At 31.3% G+C, this 17,502-nt stretch overlaps 1 protein-coding gene across 1 annotated transcript; it reads left to right on the plus strand.

The window, feature by feature from the left end:
- Nucleotides 1-14,491: 14,491 nt before the first annotated feature.
- On the plus strand, nucleotides 14,492-17,162 carry LOC112280439 (uncharacterized). Its single transcript, XM_024515949.3, has 6 exons — nucleotides 14,492-15,017; nucleotides 15,137-15,513; nucleotides 15,628-15,702; nucleotides 15,836-16,048; nucleotides 16,195-16,284; nucleotides 16,415-17,162. Exons 1-6 carry the CDS (start codon nucleotides 14,942-14,944, stop codon nucleotides 16,769-16,771), a joined length of 1,188 nt encoding a protein of 395 aa, XP_024371717.1. The 5' UTR covers nucleotides 14,492-14,941; the 3' UTR covers nucleotides 16,772-17,162.
- Nucleotides 17,163-17,502: the final 340 nt, after the last annotated feature.

The raw sequence follows: 17,502 nt of genomic DNA on the forward strand, positions 1-17,502 counted from the left end.
TGAAGTTCTTGGCCAGATTCTCTTCAATATACTCTTTGAATTCAGCTAACTCATTTTGTGATAAATTGTAGATTGGTCCAAAAGGCGGTTGTGCTCCTTCTTGAAGGTCAATTGATTAGTCATAGGAATGATGTTCTGGAAGAGTATCTTCATTTTTCTTCTCAAGTACATCTTGAAAATCTTGATATTGGCTTGGAATGCCACTTGAAGTCTTTCCACCAATAGAAACAGGTGTGGCATAAATGACACAAGGTGATCCTTCTTTGCAGCATGCAAGAAAGCTCTCGCACCTACAAATAGATATTTAATTATACTAGATTTATGACTTTCTACTTGATTAACTACACTCTTAGTTATACTTTCAAAAAATTCAAGACTACAAAAAGTCCAATCTATTTTAGGGTTATATTTTTTAAGCCATGATAAACCTAAAATAACTAGATTAGAAGGAGATCTAATGATATTAAATATTACAAAGCTACTATAACCATTAGTTGGTACTTCTATCAGAAAGATTTTATGAATAACATCTCTTGAAGACAACGGACGACCATCTTTGACTTCTACATGAACAAGTTTAGTTTTCTTCACTAAAAGTATGCTATGTCTTTTAGCAAATTCTTCATCTAAGAAACATACTGAGGCTCTTGAATCTAACAAGGTAGAGGCTTTGTGATGTTTAGGTCTTAAAATAATATTTATTATAAAACAATGAGAGGATTTTGAGGAAAGAATAGGACCTTTACTAGATATTGTATAAGGTTCCAACCTCACACTCTCTATTGTAGCTAGACAAATTCGTTTTTCAACATGCTATCTTCTTTGATCGTCATACTCTTCATTTCATGATTGTGTCACTTCTTTGGGCAATGTTGAGTAGTATGCTTAGATTCTCCACAATATAAGCACAATCCTTCTTGACAACGATAAGTCTTTTTTTACTTAGTAAGAGGTTTGTGACATACCACATTAATTTACGTATCCTCTACTTCTGAATGTATGTGTTGAAGAGATGTTGGTATTGCTATTGAATTATAGTAATGTTGAGGTCTACTTGTATGGTTCTTAGATCAAAATTCAAAAATATAATTGTCGCACTTCACAGCAAAGTCAATTGCTTGACTCAATGTTAGAAGATCAGGTAAGTTGAGTATTAATTTTTTTACCTCATATTGTAATCCGTAGAGAAATTGATTAACAAGTGCAACATCATCCTACTTGATATCAGTTGTAAGTTGTCAAAACTGTGAAGCATACAATGTTACTGATCGATTGCCTTATTACAAAATATGGATCTTGTTGATTGCAACACAAATTACATCATGTTCTCTATACATGGATCAAAATTTTGCCAAAATAGCCTCTAAATTATCCAATTATTGGATCTTGTTGTTTAAAAAAAGATGAAAACCATGATAATGCTGAACCTGAAAGAAGTTTACCAATGAATCTAACTTGCGATCTTGGAGTTGGATAGCTTTGGATTTGAAGTTGAATCACAAGTTACACTTGATTGATAAATTGTCTAAACTTGGATCTGGTGCCATCAAACTTCTTAGATAGGGCAATTCTAGGTTCTCTAACACTAGAAGGACGTTCTATCATAAGAGAAGGGACATGATTTGGTGCAAATGTTGAAGCAGGTCCAATCATTTCTATATCTTCACTTTCTATCAATCTTGTTGCTTCTTGTGGTGGTAAATTGAGTTGATGCATCATAAGCATTAACTCCCTCAATTGTTCTTGCATTTGTGCCATTGTACTCTTCATTTCAGCAAGTTCTGCCATGATAATACTTAAAAAAAAAGATGTCTAATATCGCTCAAGACATATAGAAGAGAGGACTTGAGAACAAAGAAAATACTAAAGACAATATCAATTTAGAAGAGGGTAATTTGCAACTTCTAATACGCTTATGTCTTATCAAGAAAAAAGGATAATCCACTCTTAATCAAGATTAGACAAAGCTTTGATATTGTAAGTGTACTCTTGTCAATCTGTCAAGGACAAGAACTTGATAAAAACAAATAAGCAAATGAGACGTTTGTCAAAGAAAGATGAAAAAATAGAAATAACTCAATATGTATATTAAAAAAGAAACTGGAATGGCTATTGCCAAAAGACAAGAAAACTAAAGACCCTTGAAACAAGACTAGAAGCAAGAAGGGAGTTGACAAGAGTGAAGAGGACTTCACTCTTGTCTCTATATATACTATCAAACTAAGAGCTATATGGCGATGTTCTATAAGACCTTCAATATGTGTTGACTTTGTAGGACACATGCCTTGACTTACAATGCAAGTTTTTCTACCTGTGGACTATATAGTTAGCTTGGTCTTCAAGCTAACAATATGTGTGGCACATAGTCAACTTGTTGACTACGTTTTTAATCCAAAAAGTCAATTAAAGACACCTATAAAGTCAAAGCAGTATCTATAAAGCTTCTAAGAAGCTTTTATAGCAAATATTATAGAATTAACTTATTTTTATCTACTTTTACTTACTTCTACCTATTTATACATGTAATTACTACCTTACATGCATATATTTGTGACACTTGTATATATATGCAGGAGAGAGTACAAAGAGGTAAAACTAGGATTGGATCTCCGTATCCTAAAAAGAATAGATAATTATTAAAAAAACCTAACTATTGTACAAATTGACCATACAAGGTAACTAGCTTGCACAGTTCATATCAACAAATCTTGCAAAAACTTTCTCAACTATGAAAAGTGAGTCAGGTTTAAGAATAATATGAGGATGTTGGTGGTGCTTCATAAGAGAGAAGATACTATCCATATCTTTCTAAAAAAATATAGTTGTTAAAATATTAATATTAAGAAATTAGGCATCCAAACAAGAATAGCTTTATAAACAAAGAAAGTGTATGTAAAAGAATTAAAGAGGAGGGTTAGGAATAGTGTTGGTTTTATATAAAATTGGTAGGAAAGTAACAGGTTACCTCCAAACTATAATTGAGACACCTTTTCAACATCGAAGGTTAAAATTGACTTTTTTTTTGAGATTTATTATATTTGAATATGTTTACAATAGCTATTCTAAGCCTATAACATTCTAAAATGAGATAATTTGGGCTTTAGAATTCTTTGCTTGACTTTTGGTCATGACCAAATGCTACACCCCCAACAACAAGTTACAATGTATTATAAAAATAATATTACTTCACTTATTTGATATTTACATATTTATTCAAATTTTTATATTTTTTTGTTGAAAATTAAAATTAAAATTTTAAATTTCAATTAAAAATCAAACAATGGAATCTTAATGCTTTTATACTTTTTAAAATATGTATTATTTTTAATCAAGGCATACAATCAAATATAAAAGATATGAAAATTGATATTATATACTTTGAATTTCTTATAATATAAGATATGGTTTAGTATTAATAAGAAAGATTATATTTGTAACATATTTATTGATAGTAAAAAAAATTAAAATAAGAACTATAATCTAAGTTTAGGAAATTCAAACTTCTATTTATTGAAGTTGAAAACATTATGCAAGCTTGAAAAGGAGAAAAAATATTTTTTATTTGTGTAGTATTAAATTTTTATTTAAATAGAAGTACAACTTAATATTAGAATAATATAAGAAATATTAGGATTTATATGAAAAAAATATTGACAAATTGAAAAAAAATCAATCTTATAGTTATACAATTGATCTTCAAGAAAAAACTCAAATACCATTTGGACTAATTTATAACTTATGTTAAACAAAATTAGTTTGTTTAAAGAAATATATTGATAAAAATCATGAAATGAATTTTATTTGAAATTCAAAATCTTATATAGGTACACTAATCTACTTTGTAAAGAAAAAAAGAAAAATGTTTCAAATAAGTATACATTATTATTGAGACAAATCAAAATTGAGTATTAATAAATATTTTATTTTATTCTTAATATTAGGATTTCTTAATCAACTAAGTAAATCTAAGGACTACAATAAAAATAAGTCTATGATAATCTGTTATCTAATACCTATTAAAGAAGAAGATAAATAAAATATTACATTCTAAATTAGATATGGCTATTTCAAATATGATTCATGCTTTTTGGACTTATAAATATTCTATCTATTTTTTAGTATTTAATAAATAATTAAATTAATAAATTTTTAGATATTTTTTTACATTTTATTTTATTTTATTTTATTTCTTAATAATTTTTTAAAAAAATATAACATATTTAGATGTATTATAATAAAATAAAATAAAATAAAAATGTATGGACAGGGTAAAAAAATGTATACACAATTCAAGTAGATTTTATGGAATATATCATTTCAAATGCTGGTTTGAAAATAGATTTCAAAATGGTATAAACTATTATAGATTAAAAAAAACTAAAAACTATATGCAATTTCTTATATTTGATGGAATTTGCAAACTATTATCAAATAATTATTTAAAATTTTCTCTTAAACTATTTTTCTACTAATTCAATTAACTTGCAAAGAAAAATTTGATTTGTTTTTAAAAAATAATGATTAAAACTTTGCATTAAATTCTTTTATAAATAAGTACAAATAAGACTTCAATATATATTTTTTTATTCAAAACATTTTTAACAACTAAGACTAAGTATAAGAACTATAAAAAAGAACTTAGTATTGAAGATTCATCAAAAATCAAACATGAGTACTTAATAGATACTTCTAATAAAGTCACAATATATAAAAACTATACAAATGTTGATTATTTTATTTTAATGTGTCTTAAATTTTCCAAGCTTATTAGAGTATATTTTTTTGATTTTTATATTTTATATTATATACATTGTTGTGAAAAATAAACATGCCTATTAAATATCTTGTTTAGAAATTTATACCTTGCAACATAAAAAATCTATATTTAATCAATATTAGAATTATTTTTTTGAAACCAAAGAAATTTAATATTTTTTCTATAATTTGAAATTTAATCTCTTTTTTTAATAATTTTTTATATATTATTAATTTTTCATTATTAATACTAAAAATATTTTTTTAAATAATTTGAATAATTTATCTTTATAGAAAATATTTTCTATTATAAATTTTATTTTTATCTATTTTAGAATATAAAATAAAATTATATGTACTTTAGGCATAACATATCTTTTTAGTAGTTTAAAATTTTAAATACAACAAAGCTTAGGAACATATTTCAAGAGACTGTTATTAGCTTCAAAGTTAGAAAGTCGTTAAAAAACTATTCTAATTTGTGATATTTATTCTTAAGTAAAGACTCTATATTACTGATTCTATGAACTTCTTTAACTTTAATATATTCTAAAAAATCTATTTTTATATATTCTATTTTTTTAATTTAAAATAAGTCTATTTTTTTGCTATTGATTATTTAGCCAATATTTCCTATTTCATATCACACATAAAAATCATTACTTGTGAAAAAATAGTTAAAACTTTGTATAATAAAATGTATAGACATTGTAATTTTTCATCTAATATCATATGAAATTGAAGATATTAATTTGTGTCAAAGTTTTAAAGCATAAACTTAACATATCAAAAATTGATATCAAGTTTTGTTTTAGCTCTTTATCTCAAAATGATGGATAACTAGAATGTGTATATTAAATATTAAAAATATATTTATAATATAACATCAATTATCATCAAGAAAATTGGATTTTTTTTTTCATTTACTGAAAAAATTATACAAAAATATTATATATTCTTCTATTCTATAAATACTATTTATTTGATAATTAAGGTTATTATCTACGATTTGATTATTCTTTACTTTTTTAATGATAGAAATCAAATAATAGATGTTTAAGTAAGTAGAAAAATAAAATCTCATACAATATTAAAGATACAACTAAAAAAAGTTCTAAAACAATAATATAAAGCAATACATATATTTTTAAATAAGAATAATTTTTACTTAAAGTTGGTGACAAGATATGGTTACTTTATTGTAATGTCATGAAAAATTGACCTTATGACAAGTTAGATTACAAAAATATTGATCCATTTGTAATTAAAAAATAAAATAATCTATTTGTATATTTTTTATAATTACCACAATTAATAAAGATTTAGGATGTATTTCATATGTCTTTTATTGGATTTTGCATTATAATTAAAATATCAAGAAAAAAATTAATTATCACCTTCTATTAAAACATGTAATAACCAAGGATTAAAAATAGAAGAAGTCTTAGCTTCAAGTTAGTTCCAAAATAAATCTATCTATCTATTGCATTAGTGTGAATATGATATTAATAAATGCACACATGAGAGTCATTGAAGAATCTTATAAATATATTAAAACTTCTTTTTTTTATCACCAATATGCATAAAAACCAATTATCAATTATTGACAATAAGGCAATATAAAATAAAGAAAACTTATTTTACTAATAATTTCTTACAACATTTTTATAGAATAGAGAATCAACAACTAATAAATTTTATAAAGAGTTGATATTTTTAAAATTATAAAATAAAATATTTTAATTATTTAAAACTTTAAAATATGAAATTTAAAAATAATAATTTTAAAAATTAATTCTTTCAACAAAGATATATTTTAATTCAAATAAACAATAACAAACAAAGCATGTAGTACCAAAACTTTAAAAAAAGCTTTTGATGTTTAGTATTAAAATTGAAAGTTAATTATAAAATTTGGACAGATATAAATTTATTATTTAAAGATTTTAATAATCAAATAATAATCAAATGATTAGATGGTCTTCTTGTTTTAATATAAATCTTTTTAATAGCTAAAAAAAAAAACTATCTATTATTTTAATATACAACTATGAAGGTAAAATTAACCTTTTAATTCAAATCATAAGATAAAATAAATTAAGATTTTCTTATAATTTTTTGTATAAAGTAAGACAAGTAAATTACAAGAAAAAATAATAAGAACAAACAAAAAATAAGTGAAATGAATGTAATAAAGTAATTATACACTCCAAACTTAGTTATAATTTGTGCAATAGATTTTCACCTAATAAAAAGTAATAATTAAAATTAAATTTTAAATTTTTAAATATTAAATTCTATTATTTTTCTAATGACGTAAAAAATATATAAATCTAATTTATTATAAGTTGTTGATTCACCTATTTTTAACAAATAAAATAAATATTTTTATATTTTTGACTTCACTATGATGTTTATAAATACCAAATTAGTCAAAGGATTTTGTATGTCCTTCAAATCTTACTCCATTTTTTCATAATGGGTCTCAAGGTAGTAAAACTTATTTTAATCAAAGTCTTAAAATTCCTAAAAAATTCTAAATAAATTTTAAATAAATTCTAAAAGATATTTTAATGATTTTATTATAATAATATTAATTGAAGGCTATATTTTTATCTTGGTGATTTTTTATGGTAATAAAATAAATTATAATCAATTATAATTTTTTTTTCAATTAAACAAGTAAAAAGACATGATGCTTTTTTTTATGCTTCTTCTAACTACTAATTAACATTTATAGCTTTTTTGTAAGTAATAGACACTAATGTAGACATTGATTTTAATAATTAACCATAAATAACCAATAGTAAGTAAAAATACTAAACCAATTAAGATAATTATTTTAAAGTGTTACTAAGACTCTATTTTAATGAATTCTTCTCTAATAAGACTCTTGTAGCTTTCAACCACTATTAAATTCTTTTAAATACTTAATTTATATAATAAACCTTTTAATCTTAATATTTCTATATTTAAATGACTTAAAGTTATGTTTTTAATCAATCTTCTAATTAAGATTTATTAGTAGGACTCACAACAACATGGATTAGAAATTTCTTACAAATAACATATGACAAAACTTATCTTTTATTAAATTATGAAATAACTTTATTGTTTATTTTAAACCTTAATCTTAGAAGTAAAGATAACTATAAGTATATTTATTTTAGAAAATATTTGTGAATTCCTTAAAAAAGTACTAAGACATGATAAAAATATATCTTATATTTATTTGAGACTCAATTGGTGATTCTTGAATTAAGACAAGAATACAAAAAAAAAAAAAAAAAAAAAAAAAAAAAAAATGACAAAAGTAAAGATGCCTCATTCTTACTTCCATATATACTATGTAGCTAAGGATCTATGTGGCAACATTATATAGGTTATTTGACACAATTCTGACTTATTTAATACATACCTAACTTGGAAGACAAGTTTCTAATATCTGCACAATATATTCAACATGTACCACAAGTAGTTAATATATGCAACATGTGGTAAATTTTTTGACAAAGTTTTCAACCTAAAAATTACCTATAAATACTTATAAAGTCAAATCTACATTTACAAAGCTTCTAAATAGCTTCTCTATAAGATGATATCAAATTGAACAACTTTTATTTTTATCTAGCTTCTATTATCTAAATAATTACTAGTTTCAATTTATATGCCTATTATAAGATGTTACTAGGTCTTTTTTTTTGATACACCATTCTAAAGATATTGTAACAAAAAAGTTCAAAGTCTCAAAAATAAATTTTGGTAGATAGTATTGCTTAGAATGTACAAAGTTGATCTATTCATATACTCTACTTTCTATCTCTATAAAAGAAGTGTGATCTTATCTAAATTAAGACTATATTTCTATTTATATTTTCTAATTGTATTAGGATGAGATCTTCTTGTCTTTTCTCTTTAGCCAATAAAGCACATAGGCTCTTTTTATTATAATATAGATAAGATTAATTAGCAAGCTTTGGTTTTCTTACTCTTTTATTCCTAACTTGATTCTAACAAGACTAAATAATCAAAAGACATATAACTTTAGGCATAACTTATGACTCTATACTCAAATTTTTATTCACATGATTCCTTCTTTGAAATATAGAATACTACTAAGTCAAGTATAGATTTAGTCTTGATTACATATATGCCAAATTCAAGCACAAGTTATCCTTGTTGTCGACTTCTTATTCCCCCTTGAACAAGATGCAACGTGCAAGCTCTCAACTCAATCTCTTTTTCAAGTCAAATAATGAACATCTTTTTACTATTTCATTTCTTTTGGACAAGGTTTCTTGATTTTCACAATCAATCTTCAAACCTCCTAAGTATATTCTTTGTAATCTGTGAGCAATGTAAAAATGAATCTCCTTCAATACTTATACAAATTTTAAACTTTAGATTGCAAATATAATAAGATCTTGACTTTAGGATCAAAAAAAAAAAAAAAAAAAAAAAAAATGATATTTGAATTAAAATCACATAAATACTAAAGTATAAAAAATAATGAAATTAAAAAAAATCCTAAATTCTATTGAATGGACTTTTAGATGTAGTCTTTTAAGATCACTTAATATCTTTTATTTTAATACTCACTAACAAGGTGGTATGATTAATTTAAAATATATTAGAAAGTATAACCTAAATCTTAAAACTAACACATTGAGCTATTTTCTAAAAACAAGTGACAATTACTTAACTACTAATACATGCATCTAGTACAATAAAGCTTAATTTAATAGATCCATATTTAAGGGGCATCTTTTTATCACCCACTTTATCCATTTTTATTCTTCAATTGTCTTAAGCTTTTTAATAGGACGTTATTTTTTTTCTCCTTAGACTTCTCTTCTTTGATGTCAAAGTAACTTTATGAATCTAATTTGGAGTCTCCCTTTAAACTTCTTTTGCAATTTTTTTAGCATTGATAAGTGTTGAGTTTGTTTTTTTCTTACCAATGTGATTTTGCCAAATTTTCTATAACTTTGAACATAAGAAGGAAAATTATAAAATATGAAAGTTAATGTAAATCAAAAAAATTACTAATTAATTTAGTCTAAGTAGATATTGTTACTTAAAACTTACAACTAACATCAATTGGTATTAATTGTAACTTGAGAACTTCATTCTTTTGTATCTAACATTCTTTGCCCAATTATTGATCTACATTAAACTTTAATTAATTGGCACAAGAAATTGGAAACCAATTGTATAGAAAATGTAATTAACTTTCATAACTTCTTCTTATTTTGTATAGTCTGCTTAACTAAATATTAAATCTAATTAGAATAATGTGAATGCTTGATTCTAATACAAAGTTGATAATATTTAAAAGATTTTATTCTTTCAATTGTTTACTTGTGTTACTATTTATTTAGTTCGTATTTTACAAATCTTATCTCAAATTAGATAAGAAAATTGCTTAAAATTTATTCTTATTTTTATTTGTAATCATAATATATTTTTTTCTTTAAAATAAATATTTTTATAATTCTTAAGATCTCTATAGTTTCTTTTAATTTATTGCCCTACTTTACTTATTTATAATTTTTAGTGAATAATAAAAGTCTTGAAAATAGGTAAAATTAAACTCATAATGAAAATTGATTTTGTTGTATTATCAACTATTTAAGTTGAATGTTGAATTCTAAAATTTGTTAGAAAAGAATATAATTTTTTCATTCTTATATATATTTTTTGCATTGAGATATCTAATAGTTGCCATACATTATATTTTCACAATAATTAGATTTTTTTGTATCTATAGTCATTTTGTGTAGTGCTACATAGGAAATTATACAACATTATTTAATGAATTGATTTATTTTATCTTTATTTCTTTTTTTGCATAGAAAGATTATGAAGTAGAAATGATATAGTCTTGACTAAATACTCCAAAAACTGAGAATGAGAAGAAATTTTCACTAACAAAGAGAATTTCGAAGAGGAAAAAAAATTCAAACAATAGGTTTAAATTTGCTTAGATTGGAATCTAAGCACAAGCATAACATGCCTTGCATAATTAGAGACAGTTCTTTTGTGTAGTACCAAACCTGCAGTATTAAATTCAATTTTTTCATAAGCTCTTTAGAAAACTCAACTCCATTCGATTGATGACATGAAGAGCAATTTCTATATTTAAAAAAATGCCAATCTTTCGTCAGCACTTACAAAAAAGACAGTAATATTCATATTTTATACTTTTACAATATAAAAGTATAAACCTATAACATTGCTACAATAGCAACAATATTCTTGTTAACAAAAACGATAATATATTTTCAAGTGTTGTATAAGATAAAATAATAATAATAATAATAATAATAATAACCATACAACAAGATTTTGTATTTTAAACCATTGTTATGATACTATATTAATATGAATGTTCTTTTGCGGTCCTTTTCTTACAAATTTTTTTTATATATATATAAATATAAATAAATACTTGTATATAGAAAAAATTTATTTTGGTTCTTTTATTCAATTTGTTTGATAGATAATGCTTTTATCTTTAAAATCTGAAAAAATATTAAATGTGTATATATATTATTTTTCTCCTTTTAAAAACTCATTTTAAAATGAGGCCTTATTATCAACTTATACAAGTTGTGAAAAGCACCCACAGTGGCTCACATGGCAACAGCGGAGGGAGAGAGCACCCACAGTGGGAGCGCGCGGCGCGGCGTGGATCAGCCCATGACGTAGTGAAGGCCTTGCCTGTTGGCGCGGCGAGCGAGTGACGACGGGTGCAAGCAAAAGGTGTTGAGATCCGGGAGCGTGGAGTCCGTCACGAAGCCACCGAAAGTCCCTGGCGTCGAGTCCAGCGTCGCGTGGAACGGCGTGGTTTGGCTCCAGCCATTGAACAGCACGGTGAACCATGCGACGGCGTTGCTGGTGGTGTTGTTGATGGGAGTTTGCACAATCACCATACCTCGCTCAGGATACCCGCTCTCATTTGACGTGGTGCATGTCGCACCTACTTTGGCTGCGAGTTTGCTGTCCTCCAAGACGTTTCGCCAGCCCCACTTTCCTAGCCCTTTGCCTGGTGGAGGGTCGAATTGCTGGATGAGCACCATGATGGGCTTCACCACTGCTTCTACCAGGAGCTGGAGTGACAGCTCCATCGTAATGAGCGACTGCCATGTTACCTTCACTCCGGCTTGCGGTAGCCATGCTTGAGTGAAGTTGGTGAAGGTGAATTGGATGCCACTTGGTAACAGCGGGCCACCGGGTGGGAGGCCGAACGGGGGTAGAGAGGGGCCAACCTTAGGAGGTGGAGACGGAGTCCATGGAAATATTGGACCGACGGGCGGGGGTGGCGACGAAGTCCATGGAAAGATTTGTCCCGCCGGAGGAGGCGGTGGAGAGGATGCGAACAATGTAAACAGCGACGGTGGTGGAGGAGACGATGTTGTGGGTGACGGCGGCGGCGATGGAGTTATCACCCATGGGCGATTCCACGGAGGAGGAGGAGAGTCTGGAGTTGTGTCGAATGGTGGAGGCGGAGTGAACAGTGGATTGGTCCACATCGGCGATGGTGGAGATGGAGGTTTATTCCCTGGGAAGGAGGGGGTGGTAGAATCCACTGGAGGAGGTGGAGTTTGCCATGGCTGAGTCCATGACATTGGGGGTGAGAGAGTTGGGGTAGGCGGAGATGGAGGCGGAGGTGACATTGCGCTCCATGGGTTCCATGGTGTAACAATACTCGGTGGCGCTAGGGTGATCGAGAGCGGTGACGGCGGTGGAGACGGAGTGTACCAAGGCGTTACCGAAATCGGCAGAGAAGGAGTTGTTGACAGTGGTGACGGAGGTGGTAACTGAGTGTTCCATGGGGTCCATGGTGTGACTGGATTCGGTGGCGAAGGCGTATTCCATGGAAAAGTCAGAGGAGGCGGAGGTGAATTCCGTAGAAAGGGAAGAGGAGGCGGAGGTGGATTCCATGGAAGATTTGGAGTGGTGCTCGGATCTTGAGGCCATGCAAGAAGTTTACCCAGTGTGGGTTCTGGAAGAGTGGGAAGTTCTTCAGGTAAAGGTCTTGCACTGTGAACCCCAGTCCATCCAGTGCTACAAATCATGACCAAGAGGACGAAAGCAAACCAGAGCTGCTCCGCCATTGTAGAACTGGCTTTAATCGTCGTAGGTGATTGTATTAACGAAGCGACCTTGGAGCCTGGAGTCAGTTGATACCATGTTAATGCGTCAATTCGGAAAAAGTTACAACATGCAGAGGGTTTTTTTTTTCAACAAATCAAACAAACCAAAACATTTTCCCTGTTGAATCACGAATTTTCCTTCTCCTTTGCCTAGGTGTGGTTATAACTTACAAAAACATAGAGTGGGAGGAATGATCAAGCTGAAACAAACCAAATCTTAGAAATGGACTTTAATCATCCTGTCAAGCATTGTCGGCAAAATTTGTCGTACTTCATTGTTGGAATTAACTCTCTCTAAAATCCGCATGTAGAGAAAAAACTTGACCCGGAGATTTTCAATTAACCAAGAAATCAAGCCCACATGTGAGAGAGCTGCAGAGGGGTTATCCACAAAAGTCCACCACTCATGGAAATAGCAAGTTTAAGGAAATTTTTCCAAGGAAGGAGAGAAAAAATAAGAAATACCTCAAGTTCCAAGTATGTCACAAGGATGGTGGATTGCAATGGCGAGTGCAGCGATTGAAATTGTTACAGCTGCAGTTGACTGGTAGAGGATTTCAGACGTTACACCAGGCCTGTCTATTTGGATAAGTACTTGACCCTCGTTGTTACAAAATACAAAGCAGACCCCATGCATTAGTTCAATGCGTCATCGTTTATAAAATAAATTTTCTCTGATTATTTCCAGATTTTAGGTGCAAGTTGGAGGTTGGGTGCCTGCAAACCCTGCTGCTTCACAGACCGCACGAGTTATATAATGTCTTGGACAAAATGGAGTAACTGAGTAAAAAGTACATATACGAGGGCAGCAGCCGACCTTCACGTGCAAGAGGTCCAGAAGCCCCACTTGCAGCTACTGCAGCAGTGCTTTCAATCTTCTGAGATTATTCTGGATTCATTTAAGTTGTTGTGGTGGTGGAATTTATTAAGCCATGTTCACGTGAACATATATTAAATTAAGCAATGACTCAGCAACACCGTTAATGTCGTTAGATTTAGTAGGGGGCCTTGTACGATTGAGGCCGGAGCCAATCCGAAGCTAGAACCGGATTCGATCAGGAGATGCTCCGATGCAAACATCGGAGAGAACAGTGGAAGATTACGTGCCGAGAAAACCAACTTGCTTAGAGCAGCAATATATCGTTTCATGTCATTGGTGGATCAGGAGGGTGCCCCTTACAAAGCGGACCTAAAGCTTCTCTCTATGTTTAGAAATTTCGATAAAGAACCCCGATAAACTGTATACTGTGCCCATTCTCGGCATTGAGATAGCAAACACTTAAGCCGAACCCAGTACTCTCTGAGCGATACTGAGGTCCAGACTATTGTCATAGATTTTCCTGCAAGCCTAAGTGCCCAGCTGGCCAATTGTAGTTTGTTGCCCTACAAAGCACTTCAAAGCATCCCAAAGCCTGCAGCTGTGTCGGAGGATGTGGGCGGCGTATGCTGTGCTCCATTCCCTATTGTCAGATGCTGCTGGCTTCACAGTTCTCGAGGCACCTTGACGAAGCTTGAGTTGGAAACGAGTGACAGAGTATAGGACTATTGATTAGATGCTCTTAAAAGTGGTTGTCATCGCGACTGATCTGAGTACGCTCCACATTAACTCATCTTCCTCTCATTTCTTCTTTCCTCCGTTCCGTCTGCAGTCCTCCGGATTTTTGAAGCGGATTATTTTGCTGCACAGCAGCTTCAGTATACAACATTCTCTTCCTAGCATGTTAACTTACCATCTTTATTAACAGACCCCAGTGATGATGTTGCACTGTTCCTCTGGCTTTTTGTGGCCGGAGTCGAGTTGAGTGTTCAGGTAGTTAGCAACTGCGTACAAGTTTTGGAAAATCCTCATCATATCCTTCTAACAAGTCAAAACAGGAAATGTGCTTGTGAAGGGGTAGAACGACGTAGGCTTAAACATTTGGGTACCCAGTTGCAAAGTAGGATTGTTATTTTCATTTTTAAAGCAGAAAGGCAAATGTACTCACACTCTATATCCCTACGAGCGAAACTTTGAATAGCAAAAGAAAATGGGGACAACGAATGTCCAGCAATCGTATCCAAACTTACACGAGGATTGTAAGGATCTCCGTAACGCCCTCCGAGGTATGCCACAACCAGTTGTGTGAACGTTTTTTCAGATAGCATCTCAGTTAGATTTTGATTACATTTGACATTGGTATAGGTCTTGAAACTAAGTCTTGATTTCAATGGTCCTGAAACAGGAATCTCGAGCAACGAGAAGAAAGTGATCGAAATTTTGGGCCAAAGAAATCAATCTCAACGAGACAGTCTCTCCGAAGCTTACAAGCTTGTGTTTGGCGAGGATTTGCGCAAGCGCCTCAAGTCCTCGATCAGTGGCAAGCTTGAGAAATGTCTGACGCTGTGGATGATGGACCCATTTGACCGAGACGCAGTGCTTCTGAACGAGGCTTTGAGGGAGGGAGGCCCAAAGAAAGACCGTGTGATTATTGGAATGCTATGCACACGAACTTCTAAGCAAATCTACCTGATCAAGCAAGCCTACTATACTATGTTCAATCAGACACTGGAGAGTCACATCGACGGCTCTGGGTTCGCCATCCTGGAGCCCCAAACTAAGGTATTCCATTTTTTGTGTTCCTCCTCAAGTTTTAATTTGAGCAACTAAATGTGTTCTTCATGAAGTCATCTGAATTTTTCTGAAATTCAAGTTGTATGTTTATGGACGAATCAGAGCAAATGGGCATTTTGGAAGGGCTCTGAAGCGAAGAGTAAGGAGCCACCGAAGAGGGTACTTGCTATCACTAAGGTATCCTCTACAGTCCTCCATTATCCTCCAATTTGAAAATATGCTCAGTAACACGCATGGTGATGTTTTTCACACGCCTCTTATGCAATTTGAAAAAAGCTGCTGAATACTGGTAACTGAATTGATGATGCAGCTTCTTTTAGCCCTTGCTCGAGGAAGCCGACCTGAAAATACCGCAGTTGATCGTCATTTTGCATTATCTGATGCACACCACCTGAACAAAGTCTGCACTGGAAAAATTGGCAATGAGGAGATGCTGATAAGAATCTTCACTACCCGTAGCTCATACCAGCTTTCGGCCACCATGAACTATTACCAACAGCACTACGGCCACGACTTTGAAAAGGTTAGCCCTTTCTTGCATTACATTTTTCACTTGAAAATATCGTCTTAAGTTATCGTCACTGAGATACCTAGACCTTACCAAGCCTCTGTGAAAAAAGAGACTGTAGTTCGAAATCACGCTAATTTTATATTGCTGGTAACATGCAGGTTTTGAGTAAGCAAGGTTCCGGGGAATTTTTACAAGCTCTACGAGCTGCGCTTCAGAGCCTCCGTCAGCCTTCCAAATTCTATGCTGAGGTATTTGTTGAAAACTGATTGTGATTTGACTACAATGGAAACCCAAAATTAGATGTCTCAATGTCAATTCAGTGTAGATGCAAATAAGTCGCCGAGTTGTATATAAACCTGGTTTTTTTGTGTGCACTAGGAACTCTCGGATGCATTATCAGGAATTGGGACAGACGAGGAGACTCTTGTTCTGATAATCACTACACGAGCTGAAGTGGACATGCAATTTATCAAGTTGGAGTTTATGAATGAGTGCAAGAGATCATTGGAAGACGTGGTGAGGGATGAAACTATTGGAAAATTACGCCAGTTACTTCTCACCATTCTTGGCCAGGGGGACATGCTTTTCAGTCCTAGACCTTCAAATTGCTCAATGGCACCCTCAGCAACCTCTTACTACACGAGCCCATATGGGTCAAGACAGCCTTCCGATGGCTCTGCTTCTTACTTCAGCGGAAGTGTAGGATCCAGCGCTCCGAATTCATTTCAGTCCTAAAATAAGTGTTTGAAAATACCTATCAGGACTGAGCTTAAATTGTTGCTATACTTTGCGATTATTTTGGATTCCAGAAAGCAGATGTATAGCAACTGTTCAAGCTTCGTTCAAGTCTTCAGCTTCAGTTGTACCCACCAGAATGATATCCACCGGGTTTCCTCTACTTTCATGTCACTAGATTGTACAGCAGCAAGTTCAAGAAACTGAAAGCGATCTTACTTTAGTGGGAGTTGATATTATGCGTCTTAAAAGAAGCAATGTTGAAGACCATGTAGCAATGTGAGGTTCTACTGTGAGGGACTTCACAATGGTTGCAAACCCTGCAACTGGAATGTAATTTATGACCTTTACCGAGGATATGTTACCAATATTACGCAGTGATGTTTTGCCATTCTTATGCAGCAGTTCATCAATCAGTAAACACGGCATCTTAGCACTGCAAAGAACTTCTTTAGGGCTCAGAAAAAGACTTGATTAACATGAAAACTTATACCCACAAACATGCATGGATGGTTTGAGGTAAATTGTGAACCACCGGGAATAATTTGCACTACATCATCGAAACGACTGAGTCGATCGAACGTCACTGTAAGGCCAGATCATCGTTCTGTGCACCGTAACTGTTGACTGAAAGTCCGTTCACTTCAGAAATCCGACAGAGCTTTACATGTGCCATAACTGTCGTCAGTTACCAGGAAATTCAATCCTCACGTATGAAAATGGGGAAAGGT

The sequence above is a fragment of the Physcomitrium patens genome, chromosome 1, assembly GCF_059467195.1.
Source record: "Physcomitrium patens ecotype Gransden chromosome 1, ASM5946719v1, whole genome shotgun sequence".
NCBI classification, from domain to species: Eukaryota; Viridiplantae; Streptophyta; class Bryopsida; order Funariales; family Funariaceae; genus Physcomitrium; species Physcomitrium patens.

Bases quoted from the DNA above. Each gene is read 5' to 3' on its own strand.
- LOC112280439 (XM_024515949.3), top strand. From the start codon at position 14,942: ATGGGGACAACGAATGTCCAGCAATCGTATCCAAACTTACACGAGGAT. The intron at 15,514-15,627 runs GTATTCCATTTT...TGGACGAATCAG, and splicing joins TCCTGGAGCCCCAAACTAAG to AGCAAATGGGCATTTTGGAA. The intron at 16,285-16,414 runs GTATTTGTTGAA...TGTGTGCACTAG, and splicing joins CTTCCAAATTCTATGCTGAG to GAACTCTCGGATGCATTATC.